Source organism: Aquarana catesbeiana, linkage group LG07 (assembly GCF_042186555.1).
Source record: "Aquarana catesbeiana isolate 2022-GZ linkage group LG07, ASM4218655v1, whole genome shotgun sequence".
Taxonomy (NCBI): Eukaryota; Metazoa; Chordata; class Amphibia; order Anura; family Ranidae; genus Aquarana; species Aquarana catesbeiana.
This window is the reverse complement of record NC_133330.1, coordinates 220633898-220653252: the sequence shown is the minus strand read 5'-3', so window position 1 is coordinate 220653252 and position 19355 is coordinate 220633898. Positions and strand designations below refer to the sequence as shown.

The 19355-nt window shown below is 41.1% G+C and overlaps 1 protein-coding gene across 3 annotated transcripts in view; it reads right to left on the bottom strand.

The window, feature by feature from the left end:
- Positions 1-1626: 1626 nt before the first annotated feature.
- SLC44A3 (solute carrier family 44 member 3) overlaps positions 1627-19355 on the bottom strand; it is a 225516-nt gene continuing 207787 nt past the window's right edge. For 2 of the 3 annotated variants that reach the window (XM_073593073.1, XM_073593075.1), the window contains 2 exons: positions 10620-10856; positions 1627-2295 (listed from right to left, as the gene is read on the bottom strand). In XM_073593073.1, the coding sequence (XP_073449174.1) occupies positions 2191-2295; positions 10620-10856 (342 nt within the window). In that variant the 3' untranslated portion in view covers positions 1627-2190. The remainder of the gene's footprint in view (positions 2296-10619; positions 10857-19355) is intronic. The other variant, XM_073593076.1, reaches the window with a different exon arrangement.

The window sequence follows — 19355 nt, the reverse complement described above, 5'->3', positions numbered from 1 at the left end:
TGGTGCTCTGGAACTCCACCTCCTGCGCTTTTGAATGTGCAGGCTGTGCATTCCCAAGCCCACGCCATAAAGACCTAAACCCAGAGTCACATGACCAGATGCTGCTGTTCAACCAAGAAGCTATAAATGATTCTGGATACACAGATTTTATAAACTTAAAAGTGGTTTTAAATCCTTACCTATACTCGCCTCAGATACACAGATGAAATAAATCCTCCTGCATAAGTTGTACCTATATATCAGCCATTTATCCTGTGCATTCTTGTAACACTCAAATTAAAAAGATTTTTTACAGACTCACAACGCAGGGGGCGAGGAGCTGCAATTACACTCTGTGCAAGAGCTCTGAAAGCTGATTGGAGGGGGGGGGGGGTTGTTCCCCCTCTTCACATAGCATACGGGAATAGAGCTGAGGCTGTCAACACAAGCTGTATGCTGGAGATCCTCATCACCCTATGGTGTCAAGAAAACATGTCAGAAGTGACTAATGCAGATAGCACAGGAACAAGGCAGCAGAGAGAAATTACACTTAGGCTGCATTCCCACCTGGGCATTTTGAATAATAGCATTTTTTTAATATTATTTCTTTATTAATTTTCAAAAATATCAGTTAAGTAAAAAAAGATACACATTCTATAAACAATTTATACACATCTGCCCCCCCTCCCTTTTTTTATTTTGTCTCCACTTCTCCCCTCTCCTATATCCCCAGCATTTCAGCATATTTCTTTGTACTTTTAAACTCTATCCAGCTATTCCATATGGTATTACATTTTCCAATCTCATCCTCTCCGCTACTGCACAGGTGTTCTATTTTATATATAATATAAATATATATATATATTCTCAACCCAATCTTTTATGGTAGGGCTTTCGAGTTCCTGACAATTTTTTGGTATTGCTCCTTTACTGAGCTCTTATATTGTTTTATTGTATTTTCTGTACTATTGAATAAACAGACCCTCGGGTCTTCAGGAAAATCTATACCTGTGATCTCTCATATTTGTTGCAACACCTGCCAATATTCCTGTATTTCTGGGCATTTCTACCATAGATGGCCCATAGTTCCTTCTATATTACATCCTCTCCAACATAGAGATGAATTTTCTGGTTGAAATGTTTGTGGCGAATCTGCCCGTAATTTCAGAACGCTCTGCTAAAATAACAAATCACAGCGTGATTTTCAAATGCCATTCATTGTAATGGCACCTAAAAACATGGTGTGGTTCTGCCGCGATAAATCGTGCTGCAATTCACATCGCATTAAGCTTGTTGCCCAAAAATGGATCAGGAGCTTCTTTTGGGTGACAAGCTGTGAGCGATGCGGTTTACCGTTTGCGCTTTGGATAAAGGCAAGTAAACACTATAGAAATATGTTCTTTGTTAGATTTTGTGTCTGAGGTTTACAAGCACTTTTAAGATAAGCTGCAGCGCTTTCTGACTTTTGGACAGAATTGGAATTTTTTTTTTTTTTTGGTGAACTGACTTTGCTTTTGTTTTTACAGTAAGCATTGCTGTATACAGTACATCGATTGAATAAATATAAAGATTTTCCACAGATTTTTACTCGCTATCAGGCACACCCTGTACCAACAGAAGAAAGGCAATTTTTTCATAACACTGCGATTGGAAATCACACCATTTATTGTAAAGTGTACCTGTGGTCTCCCAGCACATACTTGTAGGATATGCTCCTTGATACAATACAAAACTCAAAAAAATATACTGGTCGAACATTTATAGCATACATCTTTTATGAAATATAAAAATAGAATAATTCTCACTGTGTTATATAATGTGAAAAGCACATAAAACACAGGCTCTGCACACATTTCAAATAGTTCTCAATAGTAATATTTAAAAATATGAGTATATCTTAAAGAAAATGATGAAGGGCACTATAAAGATGGCAAGTGCAAAAAGCTTTTTTTATAGTGTATATTGCAATTTAATAAACAGCACACCCTATAGTTTGGTGTAAAGTTTAAAAGGCACTGTAGAATTCTGGATGAAATGACACTGGACACAGTCCTTCGGGCTCAAAGATCCACAGGCAATTTTTGTGGCTAGGCCTCTCCCATATGCCAGAAGCAGCAGCTGTTTTAGGTAATGTACCGGCAAGGTAAGAGGGGGTTTGTCATCTTCCATATTTCTTTAGCTTACTGTTTTTAAAGAGAACATGTCAGGCACTCAGTCCGCTCTTGCTATTGGTCGCAGCTCAGTTCCATCCTCTCCGTTCTGCAGTGGCCTGTTCTTTATCGCCTCTGGGTCACTGCTACTTTGGTGTATTAATGTCTGAAAACAATTTTTGAAACCACAAGATATATTATAAAAGTGCAGTTCAATAAATGTTGCACAAATCCAACACAAATTAGAACAGGCAAAAATGCAAAGCAGGTTTATATAAAGGCATGTTAAAATGTATGTGATTGGGGGTAGGGTTACCATCATATGTTAAAGTGATACTAAACGCACACTGTTCATTTTACATTATCCCTTGTATATGGATGATGGCACTGTAATTATTTTAATTTTAAAAATCGAAGTACCTTTTTTCCTAAACGATATACAGCTATCGCATGACCCAGTACAGCAGGATAAACCAAATTTGTTTTTTGCAGAATACAGAAAACAAATCTCTTAGTGACTGAGTATGAACAGCATGCAATACACCATTTATTGATAGTTTTAAATGATGTGGGTTTAATGACAGTTTAAGGTCAAAACTAAACAGTGTCCAAAAGTGTGACTTCTAAACTTCTAAACTAAGGGACCTGGCTTTATTAGGAGACATGATTTGTCAATGCATTTAAAAGTCCATAAGCTGGCCAAGCTGTTTTTTTACTTTGTTCAGGCAGTGGGCTGTATATAAATTAAACGAAAAAAACACAGGGTACAGGGTTGATGGCCACTGACCTAGAATACCTCAGTTTTTAACAAGTAGTACCAGGAGCATGAACATAAACACAGAGGCATGGGACCTAGCTCTCTGAAGAAACTGCTAGAAAACGATTTTCTGTGAGTACAAAACTACCTTCTTCCTTGTCCATTGGAAGGGATTTAGATACTGACGGGGTGACCAAAAGCCGTCCAACTAAGGGGTGGGTGCCAGAGCAACAATGGTTAATAGGCAGAAGTGAGCAGAACTTTGGACTGCTTGCCTGAAGGCCTGTCGCTCAAATCTGACACTTGATGAGATCTACTTGATGCTCAAGAACAAAAAAGAAAGGTCACCACCAGAGGGAGAGTTACTCCACATGGAAGGGAACACAGACCTGGGTCAAGCAAGAATCTGACAAATCAGAACCCCATGAAAACAGGAAGAAAAAATTCTCATGCAGGGAAAAAAAAAACTGATGTGGTCGTGAAAAAATTAGATTAACCCTGGAAGGAACAGGTCCAAGGAGTACCTAGGACAAAACAAGTTCAGGTGCAAAAAACCTGCAGCCCAAAGCCTTTACACCACTGACTCTAAAGGATCAAAGAGACAAAAAGAAGTTGTTTGGTCAGACAACAAATCTTTTTAGATTTACCAGGGAAAACCCCGGAAGAGGTAAAATACAACAGCCCACCACAGATGTGAATTGACTCCTAAGACAGTCAGAGAACTTGGGCTAGATCCCACAAAGTCAATATAACTGAAGGGTAAGGTGCATGGTAGATACCCTCACAAGGGAAATGGAAGTGAGATCTTAGCCCTGAACTGGTGAGATAGAAGCCACCAGATAAAACCGATGATAAAGCTCATACATTTCCCTTACACCACTGGGGCATTTCAGAGGATCCTGTTTATAAACGGTCTTGCTATAGGTCTAAGAAAGTGCCTGATCCCTTAGATCAAGAAAACTGTCAACAGCCATGGAGCAAGAGATCTGAACCTCAGCAGAACATTCAGTAGAAAACAACAATGGATAGCGGCACAGGTCAAAGTATGGAGATAAGCGATGCAAGTTCATAAAAAAGTCCTTTGAGCAAATACAGCTCTGTGTGAAGATGTGCAGTCTGTATGGTAGGGCAGCCTTGTGGGGGGAGTTGAAGCCAGTCCAGATATGTAAGAGAGAAAACAAAGCAACAGGCACCTTTTAGTAAGACTGTTTGAATTTAATAACAAATTGCATTAAAACACTCATATGTAAAAAACTGTTTATCATTTGTTATTAAATTTAAACAGTCTTACTAAGAGGCGCCTGTTGCTTTGTTTTCTCTCAGCAGAACATTCACCTGAGTAATAGGAGGGCAAGAGAAGGCATCCAATAAATCTTTCTCAACATGGACAGGTACCACAAAGTAGTCAATACATACTTTGTTCCTGTAGGTGGATACCAGCAGCAGGAAACGAATGCGTAACTCCAGCTGACCATTCAGGGAGGCCCAGGTTTTCCAACAACAATTTTCACCTACCAAGCAGAATTTGAGGCGCACCTAGGTTCGTTAACCTCTCCTCTACATCCACAATCTACCAGATGAGAGCAACCGTTTCCCAAGTTTGTAAACCTCAGACATGAAATCTGAAAAAAGCACATCCTTCTACGGCAGCACCTCAATGGTGTTTAACAGAGTCTGAACCAGGAAACTTGCTCAAAGCGGGATCCCCCAATGAAGAAGGAACCACCTGTTCTGAAGGGCCACACAGTAGTCTTGGGGATAATGGTTCTTCAGTGAGTGAAGCCCCTGATGCAAGTAGAAGGACCCATCCAAGCTACTTGGTTCATAGAGACAGACATTTTAGATTGCTTGAGAACCAGAAACATAAGAATGTGGAGGGGAGCCTAAATAGACTGAGAAAAAAAGGATTAAGGGAGACAATTCTTAGAGGCTGACCCCCTATGCCTAACATCCTGCAGGTGAGGAGGAAGTGTTTCCCTGTCTGATAATGAGGGCCCTAAAAGTACACATACTGTGGATCTCTGTAGCCAGGGACTAAGCTGGTTAACTTAGTCCACAGGTGACAGTTTCCAATGCTGAAATCTGATGAAACCATAACTGGCCAGATCTTGCAGCTTTTCAGGAAGATGCCGAATATGTAGTTCCACAAAGCTGACTCGCTGATCGTCTAAGCATCCCACAATGGGGATGCCAGTAAAAGGCACTAGAATGAACACAGAAGCCTATGCCCAAGAAGTATTAGGTGTGCATGGGCAACAGTAAGTATTCCAGGTCTTTATCCAGGCAGGGAACAGTCAAATCTGATCCCAGTCAACCTAGTAGGTCAGGAGACAAAGAGAAGGGAATTGGGACTTTGAATGAGGCTATTGATTGGTTAGGTAAAAATATGTTTGAACATGTTTTAATGACATATTTAAATTAAAATGCATTACAAAAGTACATATAGTGTATAAAGTAATAACACATATTACGGATGCACACATGACAAAATTTTCAAATTATTGAATGTACATAAAAGTCAATAACAGTATAAAAATAATTGTACATAACTGTATGAATTCATATATATACATATGTTGGCTTTAAACTAATGCCACATACACACGAGCGGACTTTTCGACCGGACTGGTCCGGCAGACAATCCGAACGTGTGTGGGCTTCATCGGACCTTCAGCGGACTTTTTCTGTCGAAAATCTGACGGACTTTAGATTTGGTACATGTTTCAAATCTTTCCGACGGACTCGAGTCCGGTCAAAAAATCTGCTTGTATGTATGCTAGTCCGACGGACGAAAACCGACGCTAGGGCAGCTATTGGCTACTGGCTATCAACTTCCTTATTTTAGTCCGGTCGTACGTCATCACGTACGAATCTGTCGGACTTTGGTGTGATCATTTGTAGGCAAGTTCGTTCGTTAGAAAGTCAGTCGAAAGTCAGTCGGAAAGACCATCGGACCTTTGCTGCCGAAAAGCTCCCAGGATAGACTACCCTTCTGGCCCTGGCCCTACCCATACTACATACTATTGTACTCTGTTGTATATAAGTACCTAGGACTGACAAACTTGACTATTTCTGTTGTGCCTATTCTAACATTAGATCTAATTACATATTGTTCTTTATGGAAACCCTATAGCAGTGGTGGCTAACCTTGGCATCTCAGATGTTTTGGAACTACATTTACCATGATGCTCATGCACTCTGCAGTGTAGTTGAGCATCATGGGAAATGTAGTTCCAAAACATCTGGGGTGCCAAGGTTCGCCATCACTGCCCTATAGCATCCGCCCATGAGGAAGTGTTCAAACACGAAACGCGTTGGGGCATTCAGGATGTAGCTATATGACTTAATAGGACTATATCTAGATACAATGTCTACTCAGTTTCAGTTTCATTATATTACAATATTTTTACTTTAAAATATTCAACAGTTGTTTTTAGTGCTGCCAAGCCAACAAACACACATATATATATATATATACACACACACACACATATTCATAGTTATGTACAATTATTTTTATATGGTTATTGACTATGTTATGTACATTCAATAATTTATGACAAGTTTGTTATGTGTGCGTCCATATTATGTGTTATTACTTTATACACAATATGTACTTTTGTAATGCATTTATATTTAAATATGTCATTAAAACATGTTCAAACATATTTATACCTAACCAGTCAATAGCCTCACTCAAAGTCCCCAATTCCCTTCTCTCTGTCTTTTCAAACCAGGGATGGAGGCACATACGTGCTTCATTTAAAAGCCCCAAAACTCCCCACTTTTTGTATAGTAGGTCAGGAGGACCCACTGGAGAATGATGCTAAGGGGTACCATTAAGGTGCACATTCCCCTATATTTATTAAATTCATATCAGCTCTGCATACCGAAATAAAAACACCTCGCATTCATTAAACATTTTTTCAGTTACTTTCAATGAGTGCTTTTCCACTTTCTGGTGAATGAGGCACTGGTCTATTTATCTGGTCTCACAGCTGCAGCCTAGGAATGCTTCATCACCCTTTATAAAGGTGCCTTTAGACCCCTTTCACACCGAGGGCATTTTGCAGGCGCTATAGCATTAAAAATAGCGCCTGCAATCCGCCCTCAAACAGCTGCAGCATTGTCTCCAGTGTGAAAGCCTGAGGGCTTTCACACTGGAGCGCTGCGCTGGCAGGACGGGAAAAAAAGTCCTGCCAGCAGCTTCTTTGAAGCGGTGAAGGAGCGGTGTGTTTACCGCTCCTCCACCGCTGCTCCCCATTGAAATCAATGGGGCAGCGCTGGGATACCGCCGGCAAAATGCCTCTATTGTGGTGCATTGCGGGCGGTTTTAACCCTTTCTCGGCCGCTAGCAGGGGGTAAAAGCGCCCCGCTAGCGGCCGAAATGTGCCGCTAATCCGACGGTAAAACGCCGCTAAAAATAGTGGCGTTTTACCGCCGACGCTATGGGCGGCCCGGTGTGAAAGGGCTCTTATTGTCATTTTTAGGATAAGGGTGAAGTTATTCTTTACGGGCTTTTCATGTCCGGAGGATAGGATATTTTCCTGGGAGAAAGAGTGGTGGCCCAGAAGGGGCACAACTCCAAAGACAGAGTTGACATGTTCTGGAGCAAGGGGTTCAGGGGTGAAAGGGGCATTAATATGTGCTGTAGCGCAGGAGTGGCCAGCTTAAGGGGGCGCCAGGGGCAAAGGATTAGCCTGCGAGTCTAAAGGAGGATTCTCTGCACCTGAATGCCTGAGAGGCAAACTACAGAACAACCTGTCAGGGTACATAATCACTTTCATGCTAAAGGCTTTACAAAGGACTTAGCTGGGCTCTGACTTAGAGCCTTATGGGCTGCCAGAGAGTCAGTCTCCGAGGGCACAGGGGCACCTACGGCATAAGAAGGTGAGAGAGAGAAGGTTCAGCTGACCTCTCCCTAGGTTTCCCAAGTTGAGGCAGGAGAATACTCTGGCCTTCCATAGAGTCCTCAATGGTGTTATCAAGTGTAGGACCAAAGAGGCCTGTCCCCTGGAAGGCCAAGCGAGTCATATTCTCTTTGGATATGGCAACACCTTAACCAGAGTGCTCTGTGCATCTTTATAGAATACAGACCCATGTGGGACAGAAGCTAAGATGCTTGTAACAAGCCATCACAGCTGAAATATAAGGCTCCAGACATCTTCTCCACATGTTCAATTAAGAAGGGGTCTGCAGCAGAGGCAGATAGATACTTTTGAGGGATCTAACCTATTCTGCCACAGATTGACAAATTAAAGTCACAGCTGGTACAGGAAGAAGGGTAGAGCCTGTCAGAGGGATTCCAACTGTCTTCCAGTAGAATCCTTAAAGGTAAGCACACCTTCCAACTGTATAGTGATTTTCCTGTTAAGGTGGGTCACTGGCAGATCCGCAGTGGGTATACACCAAGGTGGGACCAAAGACTCATCCGGGTGCATCCAGCCTGCATAGTGGAACACCTTGAAAAATGGACAACAGGATGATTCTCCAAATGCAGCATAGTACATGCTGTAACAATAAGAGCCAAAAAAACTTGTAACTCTGAGTTAGTGGTGGTCACAGTGACCAGTGGCCCAGTCTGATCTTAGGCCTCAATATGGTCAGAGGGCAATGGGGTGTGCTAGGAGCCTCTGAGGTCAGTAGCCACATGGAATTGGGCGATTCTGGCCACAAAGTCTTGAATGACAGCAGTAGAGGTTCCTGACAACAGGGTTGGTAATTTGGCCTTTATTAGATGGAGCTGAGGGAGATTCCAGTAATGCAGACCTTAACTACAGGGTCACTAGATTCAAGATTACAGACATTCAGTGGATACCAAGTAGATACCCCTGAATTTGTTTGAAGGATATGGGGTGGGATTAGCCATAGCATCCTGATTGTCCCCTTTTTATGTTCAGACTTGCTGCAACCACATGGCAGTGATACAGCTTGGCCCAAAGTGTAAGACAAGGACTCAGGTACTCACAAACCCAGGCAGCAGGTACTGATGAGGGTCAGTCGTCCAGAGGAGACCAGGTCACTTGTAGGTGGGCAGAAAAAACAGATTGGAGATTGGAATTCCAACACACTACCCAGCTGAGGGTGTCAGCATGCAGTCCTTCGGCGTTAACCCCTGACTGTGATAACCCTGGTGGTAATATGAAATTTCAAAAGGTGTCCAGCAATACAAATAAAGAGGTAGCTCCCAGTGCTTCAGCCTAATGGGCCTAGTCAACAGAGTGAGTCTACAGAGAAGCAAGCAAGCTTCTCTGTAGCCATGGCTCTGGACCTCAAAAGCGTTCGGCCGCTAACTTTTACCAATACACAAAGGTCTGGAAAGCGCCAAAGCAGATACCAGTGTCCAAAGATCGCATTTCAGACCTACCCCCCATTCCAGAGGTGTCTATAAAGGCCAGTCCAGACAGCTGCTACATAGAGACCAGCTCAAGCAGCAATGTAGTGAGGAATCTTGACTGAAGTCCATGAAAGAAGAATCCAAAGAAAGATCGAATAAAAAAACAGCCTAGCAAAATATGAGTAGATGCCAATCCTCTCAGAGCACTAACACAAATTGGAGGCATGCTGGATAGAGGAGAGGTTATACTGGGGCTGGCATACATTTTTTTGGCTTTTCAGTGTCCAATCCTCCAGCAGGCAGCAGTATAACTAGACAATATATGAATTTCTGTGTACCTCAATAGATGAGAAAGAAGTTACTACACACCATCAGGGGTACATGATACACACTTGGGAAACACTGCCATAGAGAACTATTATACTTTTTATTCTGCCAAAATACCATTCTTTGCCAGCAGTGGAAGTTGCAGTTAAAATCTGTAAAACTGAAAATCTCTTCCTTGAGCACATCTGACAGCTACAGCAAGAAAAAGACCCTTGAATACACCAGCAATTACCAATGTTACTGTAAATTTTCATTAATGATATTTACTTGCTTCTGTTTAACTAGAAAAACCTAGATCTTCCATCACATTGTTATTATTATGGCTAGCTATGATTCGGGTAATCTCATTAGGCATAAGGACTTAGCTACAATAACTCACTGATGCCTGCATAAATACAAAATGTAAGTGCTTCATAATACAGTATTATATTTTTCTTATTAAACACAAATAATCCCTTAAAAATGTCAGCTGTACAGTATGATTCTGTTCATATTTCTAGCTCTGGCAGAACGCCACTAGTCTCTTGTAATGGTGGAGGACACATTTTTGTTGCTTTGTACTTTGATTCCAGGAACAGGTAGGTTGGATTTGGCTCCAGTCAGCTAGTTTAATCATAACAACATCCCCCAGCTATAATGAAACATGGTTCACTACTCCTCTGCTAATTTGCTGTAATTAGGAATGAAACATCTCCTTGGCAAAAAAGTTTGTAATGCAGTTGGAGAGGTTTCTGCTGATGCATTGTAAAATCTGCTAATCATCTGTTCTTCATGTGGTTTGTTCTCCAGTCTCGGGAAGACCGTGGAGAATCTCTGGCCCCAGCTTTACTGGCCAGTAGGGGGTGTCACCTTTTAATCTGCTTTCCAGACCCCCTGCCCATATGCTGGTTACATTTTCTAACATTTATTTTTTGCCTTCGAACAGGAAAAATCTCTGTATCGGTGTTACAGCATGTGGGTTTGATTGAGGGAGGAAACGGAGAGGCTGTGAAAGACAAAATCACCAAAAGTAAAGGTGTCCTTTGAGTATCAATAGGCCCAAGAGTTGCACACATTAATGCTTACTCACCGTCAACTCCTGATCCATGAAGTAGGGGTTTTCAGATGAGCCATCATTTGTCTCAATGTCTATTGCGTAACACAGGAGCAGACTATGTACAACGCTTTCAAACAGGGATAAGAAACTGTGGGCAACTAGGTAAGCAAAGAAAGCAACTAACAGCAGAGGGATGACCCAAACATGCAGTTCTCGATGGTAATTAAAAGCCATTAGTCCTCCAAATACTGTGAAACACACAACAAAAACCTAGGGGAAAGCCAAAAAAAAGTTAAACACATTATATTCAAATCACAAATATGCCTTTTGGTAGACAAACTGTAACTTTAAGGCTAAAACAGGTCATAAATGGATCCAAATTCAACCAGTTTAGCAGGGACCAGCTGAATTTTCGATCCATTTATGGCCGTTTGACAGAAGTTGACCGTTAGGTTGACTTCTGTTAAATGGGGATATGTTGAATCTATTTGTCCCACCAACAATTAGTCCATGAGATTTCTCTTCACTTTCTGTCCCAGGAAATCATTCCAAAGAGATGGGATATCCCCGCTTAAAAGAGGTTCATTCACTGGAAGAGTTTCCTTTGTCTCCTATTCTTCTCATCACTCGGATTTCCCATCACTTTCAGTACCAGAGACAATGGACATCAGGACCGATTAAGAGGGCGAATCTTCACACCAGGGACACAGATGGCAATAAAAACCTGACAGAGCTTAGAACCCTTCCACATATTTAAAATAACATGTATGTAAAGCTAAAATATATTTTTAACTCCCTGAAACTGTTAACAGCAGTGCCATATTTTCTCTGTTGCTTGTAACATGCAGATATATAATAATCAGTTCACAATCCAAACCCAATAAATACATAACCCCCTATTCCTCCATATATAAAAGTGCTCAGTACCACTATTACAGTGCTCTTAATACCACACATATTTCAAAATATTTCAGTCACAGAAAGTTTTTAGTGTTTAAATTTCAACAATAAAGTGTCCAGTGCTTTAGCAAAGTGCCACTATTTCAATAATAAAGTGTCCAATACAAAGCAGCAATTATTAGTGCTTCACTTTACTCCAAGTGCTGAGTGTCTCCAATTTTAATGATGCCGTTATCAATTCTGCATCCAAAGTGTTGCACACTACACTCTGTGTCACCAGTGTTTCCTCCTCTGTGCTACTGCCTGCACACCAGCGAGAATTCACCAGAAATCTTTGACCCCCTTTCCTCAGCAAGTGGGGCAATAAGCACTTTTCTCAAGGGGATATGCTGTTCCTTTAAGCTCCTCCACCCATCTTGTTCAGTAAATTACACAATGCTCACTACATAGATCAAGCACAAGCAACAAAAGTAAAATCGCCCACATAGCATAAAATCCTTATTTATTGATAAAATCACATACCAAAAAAACAAATGCACTCACATGAAACTGTGCTGTGTCCCAGAACTAAGATAAAACACTTGTTATTACTCTGTGTCGGGTCCACTCTTATCCCATGTGAGCTCAGCACTTCCATGTGGTATGAAATCAGCACCTGTTAGCTCTGTTCTTACGCGTTTCATTTTCCAAAGTCTTCCAAGAGCGTCTTCGCTTCACTGAGCACTTGGGAGTAAAATGAAGCACTAATGATTGCTGCTTTGCACTGGACACTTAATTATTGAAATTGTGGCACTTTGCTACTACACTGGACAATTAATTGTTTAATTTCTGTGACAGAAATACAATTGTTGTATTGATGGCACTGGAATATAGCACTTTATATATGGAGGAACAGGGGGTTACGTATTTATTTGGTGTGGCTTGTGAACCATTATATATCTGCATGTTACAAGTAACAGAGAAAATATAGCACTGTAGAACTGGATATATACACACTCAACGCCCATTTTTATAAGGTAAACCTTGCTAGTACCGTGTTGGACCCCCTTTTGCCTTCAGAACTGCCTTAATTCTTTGTAGCATAGATTCAACAAGACTTTAGAAAGATTCTTCAGAGATTTTTGGTCCATATTGACATGACAGCATCACGCAGTGGCTGCAGATTTGTCGGCTGCACATCCATGATGCAAATCTCCTGTTCACCACATCCCAAAGGTGCTCTATTAGATTGAGATCTGGTGACTGTGGAGGCCATTGTACAGAGACCTCATTGTCATATTCAAGAAACCAGTTTAAGATGATCTGAGCTTTGTGACATGGTGCATTATCCTGCTGGAAGTAGCCATCAGAAGATGGGCACAATGTAGTCATAAAGGGATGGACATGGTCAGCAATAGGGGTGCAATGGATCAAAAAACTTACGGATCGGATCGTTCCTTGGATCAGAGTCTCGGATCGGATCATTTTTCGGATCAGCACAAAAAAAAAAAAAAAGGCAAGACAAATCTTGTTACACCGAACGGAGTTTTACATTTTACAGTTATTTTCAACACAAAACGGAGCTTATATGCTTAAATACAGTATTTGTAAATCCGACGGACTGTTTAGATGTTGAATTTTAAAAGTAGCAGCAAACCTGCTGACCTTTAGTTAAATGTGAAAATCAGAGGTGTTCTGTCACATTAGCAACCACGTAAGGTCAGCAGGTTTGCTGCTGCTTTTAAAATTTAACATCTAAACAGTCCATCAGATTTACAAATACTGTATTTAAGCATATAAGCTCCATTTTGTTTTGAAAATAACTGTGAAATCTAAAACTCCGGTGGGTGTAACAAGATGTTCGCTTGCCCCCTTCTCACTCTATCATTACTGTGCAGGTGTGTGGGGTGTAGCAAGATGGCGGCGACGAAACGTCACTTCCTGAAGAGACAGCGGCCGCTGCCAGGTTTACCAAGATGGCTTCAGCCTAGCTCCAGAGCAGCGGCCTTTCCTATGGCCGAGGCAGCGGAGTGCTCCGCAGATCGCGTTCTGTGCCGATCCGAACAGGTTGACCCATTCAGATCACGGATTGGTGACGATCCGTTGCACCACTAGTCAGCAACAATATTCAGATAGCCTGTGGCATTTAAACGATGCTCAACTGGTACAAAGGGTCCCAAAGTGTGCCAAGAAAAGTGTGCCAAGAAAAGTTACTTAGTTGTAATGAGTGATTATTTGAGTTACTGTTGCCTTTCATCATCTCGAACCAGTCTGCCCATTTCCCTCTTTTCATCCACACAAATGCAGCTCACTGGATATTTTCCCCTTTTCGGACCGTTGTCTGTAAACACCAGCAATGGTTGTGCTTGAAAATGCCAGTAGATCAGCAGTTTTTGGTGCCCGTCTGGCACCAACAACCATGGCACGTTCTAAGTCACTTAAATCCTCTTTCTTCCCCATTCTAATGCTTGGTATGAACTTCAACAAGTCTTCTTCACCACGTCCAGATGCCTAAATGCATTGAGCTGCTGCCATGTGATTGGCTGATTAGCAATTTGTGTTACAAAGCAATTGGACAGGTGGACCTAATAAAGTGGCCTGTGAGTGTACATGCAAAACACTTAATAAGTGTGGACTACAACAGCTGATTATTTGATAGAAAGTGCGCAAGTATAAAATAGCATGCTAACAGCAGACATATGTTTTAGTACATGTGAGCATAGATAAATTGCAAAATGCTCCAAACTGACTTGAATAGGGGAAAAGAAGGTCAGCACAGCAGGCAGGTTTTTTTTTCCAAATGTGTCCCAGTGCAGACCATTGGTGTAAGCAACCAACACATAATAGCAAATCTATGCATTCTACTTGTGCTGGAGTGCATTATGGAGCCTATATGAACCAGCCCTGAAGAAAGTTGATCACAAGCCCCATTTTCTGTCTGATTTTGAACTAGTCTGCATGCATAACATCCATTACAAAGATCTGTAACATACTGCAAAGGTTATCTGGGGTTTTCAGAATTATTTTGCCAACAAATACAAAAGCTGAGCAGGAAAAATAATTTAAACCACTGCAGCCAGGTGTGAACACAGTCTGTCTCAGTACAACCCATTAAACCTAGGAAACCACATTTAATAAATGGCCGGACCACAGTAAACAGACATGTGCATTGCTGTTATGGAGAGACACTTTACACATCATCATTGTCTCTGAATAGGCCTGCGCTGAATGACTGGTTAAAGTGCATGGGAGAAACCTCATCTCTCTCCTCTGGAATAAAAGCAGGAGTAAACCGTGTTTTTTAAAAAAAGAAAAAAACCCAACAAACTGGTCCCCCTGCATGTCATGTCACAGTGTGCTAGTATGCACTGCTTACTAGCACATTATGACAGACTTACCTAAAAATCGGATCCCTCACCGCTAACAGGCATTCCATCTTCACCTGGTCTTTTCGGGATCCCGGGCACCAGCCATTTGAATGGCTAAGCCGCGATGACATCTCTCCCGTGCATGTGTGCAAGACTCATGCCTATGGCACATCTCCCTCAATGGACTGCATGCCATCTATTGACAGCGCAGTGCGCTGCTGAAGTCACTGGCTGCTAAATATCTCTGAAACGGTGCACATTTAGGAGATATTTACTGCACCTACTGGCACAGTGCCTTGAAAAAGTATTCATACCCCTTGAAATTTTCCACATTTTGTCATGTTACAACCAAAAACGTAAATGTATTTTATTGGGATTTTATGTGATAAACCAACACAAAGTGGCACATAATTATGAAGTGGATGTACATATGCAAAAAATTATTTTATATATATATATATACACACATACATACACACATACATATACATACATACACATATATACACACACACACATATATATATAAAATGTTTTATATATATATATATATATATATATATATATATATATATATATATATATATGTAGAAGCCTACCCTACCCACACCTAACAACTGTTTTTTCATTTTCTACATCAGCTCACCCCCCCACAGCTATTACCTTTTGTTTCCACTTGACCCTCCCTTCTAGATTGTAAGCTCTTATGAGCAGGGCCCTCTGATCCCTCCTGTATTGATTTGTAGTGTAAGTGTACTGTCTGCCCTCATGTTGTAAAGTGCTGCACAAACTGTTGGCGCTATATAAATCCTGTATAATAATAAAATTATATATATATATATATACACATATATACACACACACACTCTTTTTCCCTTGTTGCTTCCTGGTTCCTCATACGTCAGCCTCTCGAAGAAGGGCTTGAGAGGCTGATGTAATAAACGGATAAGCCATAAGGAGGAGGAAAATCTAAAGAGGCCAATCAGAGGATTGATTGTAATCTAAAGGCGTAGTTATTAAGCCTATAAGGTGAGGGTACAACTGGTGAAGGTGGCACAAGGATATCTATATATGCACAGAGGTGGATTAATGTGAAGATATTACCTTCATTAATCTAGTGATGATATCACAGTTCACCAAATGGACTGTTTGTTTTTTTGCATGATTGATTGGAATTTATAAGGACACTGTGTTTAATAAGGAGTATATTGCACTTTACTGCTAGTTTTTAAGGCGTAAAAATTTTTTTTGCATATTATTAGTGACAATTTTACAGAATATTGCACTTTATATATATATAATAATTTTTTGTATATGCACATTGGATTTTTTGTATAGCGCTGCACTTATTTTTAATCATTTTGTATTTTCACATATTTTGGAAGTGTGGGAAGTGCCGGCAGCTTTTTGGTACTATATAGCAGCTCACAAGGTTTTATCTAAATTTATAATTACCTTCAGAAGTCACCTAATTAGTAAATAAAGTTCACCTGTATGTAATTTAATCTCAGTCTAAATACGACTGTTCTGTGAAGCCCTCAGAGGTTTGTTAGAGAACCTTAGTGAACAAACAGCATCAATAAGGCCAAGGAACACACCAGACAGGTCAGGGATAAAGTTGTGGAGAAGTATAAAGCAGTGTTAAGCTATAAAGAAAATATCACAAGCTTTGAACATTTCACAGAGCATTGTTAAATCCATCATCTGAAAATAGAAAGAGTATGGCACAACTGCCAACCTACCAAGACGGCTGTCCACCTAAACTGACAGGCAGGGCAAGGAGAGCATTAATAAGAGAAGCAGCCAAGAGGCCCATGGTAACTCTGGAGGAGCTGCAAAAATCCACAGCTCAGGTGGGAGAATCTGTCCACAGGACAACTATTAGTCATACACTCCACAAATCTGGCCTTTATGGGAGAGTGGCAAGAAGAAAGCCATTGCTGAAATAAAGCCATAAAAAGTCCTGTTTAGCAGTTTGCGAGAAGCCATGTGGGGGACACAGCAAACATGTGGAAGAAGGTGCTCTGGTCAGATGAGACCAACGTGTAATTTTTTGGCCTAAAAGCAAAACGCTATGTTTGGCAGAAAACTAACACTGCACATCACCCATCACCCTGAACACACCATTCCCCATCATGAAACATGGTGGTGTATCAAGTATCCGTGCATCATGTTGTGGGGATGATTTTCTTCAGCAGGGACAGGGAAGCTGGTCAGAGTTGATGGGAAGATGGATGGGGCCAAATACAGGGCAATCTTAGAAGAAAACCTGTTAAGAGTCTGTAAAAGACTTGGGACTGGGGCGGAGGTTCGCCTTCCAGCAGGACAACGACCCTAAACATACAGCCAGAGCTACAATGGAATGGTTTAGATCAAGGCATATTCATGTGTTAGAACTGCCCAATCATAGTCAAGACCTAAATCCAATTGGGAATCTGTGGCAAGACTTGAAAATTGCTGTTCACAGACGCTCTCCATCCAATCTGACAGAGCTATTTTGCAAAGAAGAATGGGCAAAAATGTCACTCTTTAGATGTGCAAAGCTGGTAGAGACATCCCCAAAAAGACTTGTATCTGAAATTGCAGTGAAATGTGATTCTACAACATTGATTTAGGGGGGCTGAATACAAATGGATGCCACAATTTTTAGATTTGTAAAAAAATTTGAAAACCATTTTTTCCTTCCACTTCACAATTATGTGCCACTTTGTGTTGGTCTATCACATAAAATCCCAATAAAATACATTCATGTTTTTGGTTGTAACATGACAAAATGTGGAAAATTTCAAGGGGTATGAATACTTTTTCAAGGCACTGCAAGCCTTCTTATAGGTAGATAAAGTGGATAAAAAGGGGAATTTACTACCGTTTTAATCTTCAACTTTTTAGCTGTGGGGCCCTCCCCTTGCCTGCATTCTGTTATGTGAAAATCCTAGAGCTCTGAGGTTTGGGGTGGTGATATAGGTCATATAGGGCTATAACAGCCACTTCAAGAACTTGATACATGTGCAGGCAGACTGCCAAAATACTCTATGGCAGTTCCTATTGGCACCCCAATTGTGCTTCCTTTTACAGATCATAGAGTGAGCTGTGGGCAGGACACAGAGTTAAAAAAAAATTGGCAATCAATGGGCTTACAGGACTATAAGCACCATTTTTAGGCTGGTTTCGCATAGATTGTCTCCGTAATTCGACTGTCATCCAATCCGATGGTTGGATGGGGAATGGATCTCCCATCTGTCTGTTTTTGGTGGACAGGTTCGGATTGGATTCTGGCGGGTGTCAGCAGACACATATCCGCCGCTCCATAGAGAGTAATGGCTGGTCCGATCAGGTCCGCCTGAAAACTGTCCGTGTGAAACCAGGCTTAAACTGCATTTTCGTAAACATGTCCCAGTCAGGTTGAATTAGTTCTGTGCGAATAGAAAAACAAATGTTATAAAGCTATTTGCTCTCCAAGCCAAATGATATTAGAATAGAGCGTATTAGGAAATTACAGAATTGTGGCCAAGAGATGAAGCTGATGATCATATTTAAAGTGGTTCTAAAGCCTAAAAGTGGAACTAAACCCTGCTATCCTTTTCATTCAAGGAAGCTGCCATCATAGCCTCTGTTTGATCTGAAACTTCCAAGATGCTGCACATGTGATCAGTTATGACACCAGCCATTTGATGGTTTGTTAGTTTGGTTGAGATCACAAACATTCCTGGCATGTAACTTTTTTTGAAAGTGTTAAATCGAAGAATTTAGTTCCACAGGTTTTTTTTAACCTTAATGCATTCTCTAGATTAAGGTAACAAAACCTTTTCTGAAGAGGATTCTCCTCCTCCCCCTTATACTTACCTGAGCCCAGCCCAATCTTGATGCAGTGCTGTGGCCCTCCCTCCTCACAGGGAAGATTGATAGCAGTGGGTGCTATTGGCTCCTGCTGCTGTCAATCAGATCGAATGATGAGTGGGCGGGGCATAGTCCCTCTGTCTGTCTAGGGACACAGACAGTGAGGCTTGGGAGCGAGTCCCCCCCTTGGTAAGCGCCTACCTGGGGGGGGGTACGAGGCATAGGGGAGCTGCCAGGAGCACTGCTGGGGGACCCCAGAAGAGGATGATTGGGGCTGCTCTGTGCAAAAAACAGTTTTTTTAAGTGAAGGTTAATTGTAACTTTAATTACCGTAATAGTCAGCTCCATCTAGTGGCCATAATGCAGACTTAAAGGGGAATTAGCCTAATCACCTTTGTTTTTCCTCTCATTTGCACAGAACGCATGTATATGCAGTTTTAAAGGATAAATAACTGTTGGCACTATATAATTCCTGTATAATAATAAAAAAAATAGCTCTTCATTTTTTTTCATAAATACATACCTAAGACATTAATCTGTGTCTTATTATATGAACCCACATTAATGACCAATACCTTTGCTGCCATGGGTAGCTTGTCTATTACAGATATTGTAAAAAACTGCAGAAAAGAAAGGGTTCATTTTGTAGTCTATAATAGAAAGCTGTAGACTTATAAGCGCCTAA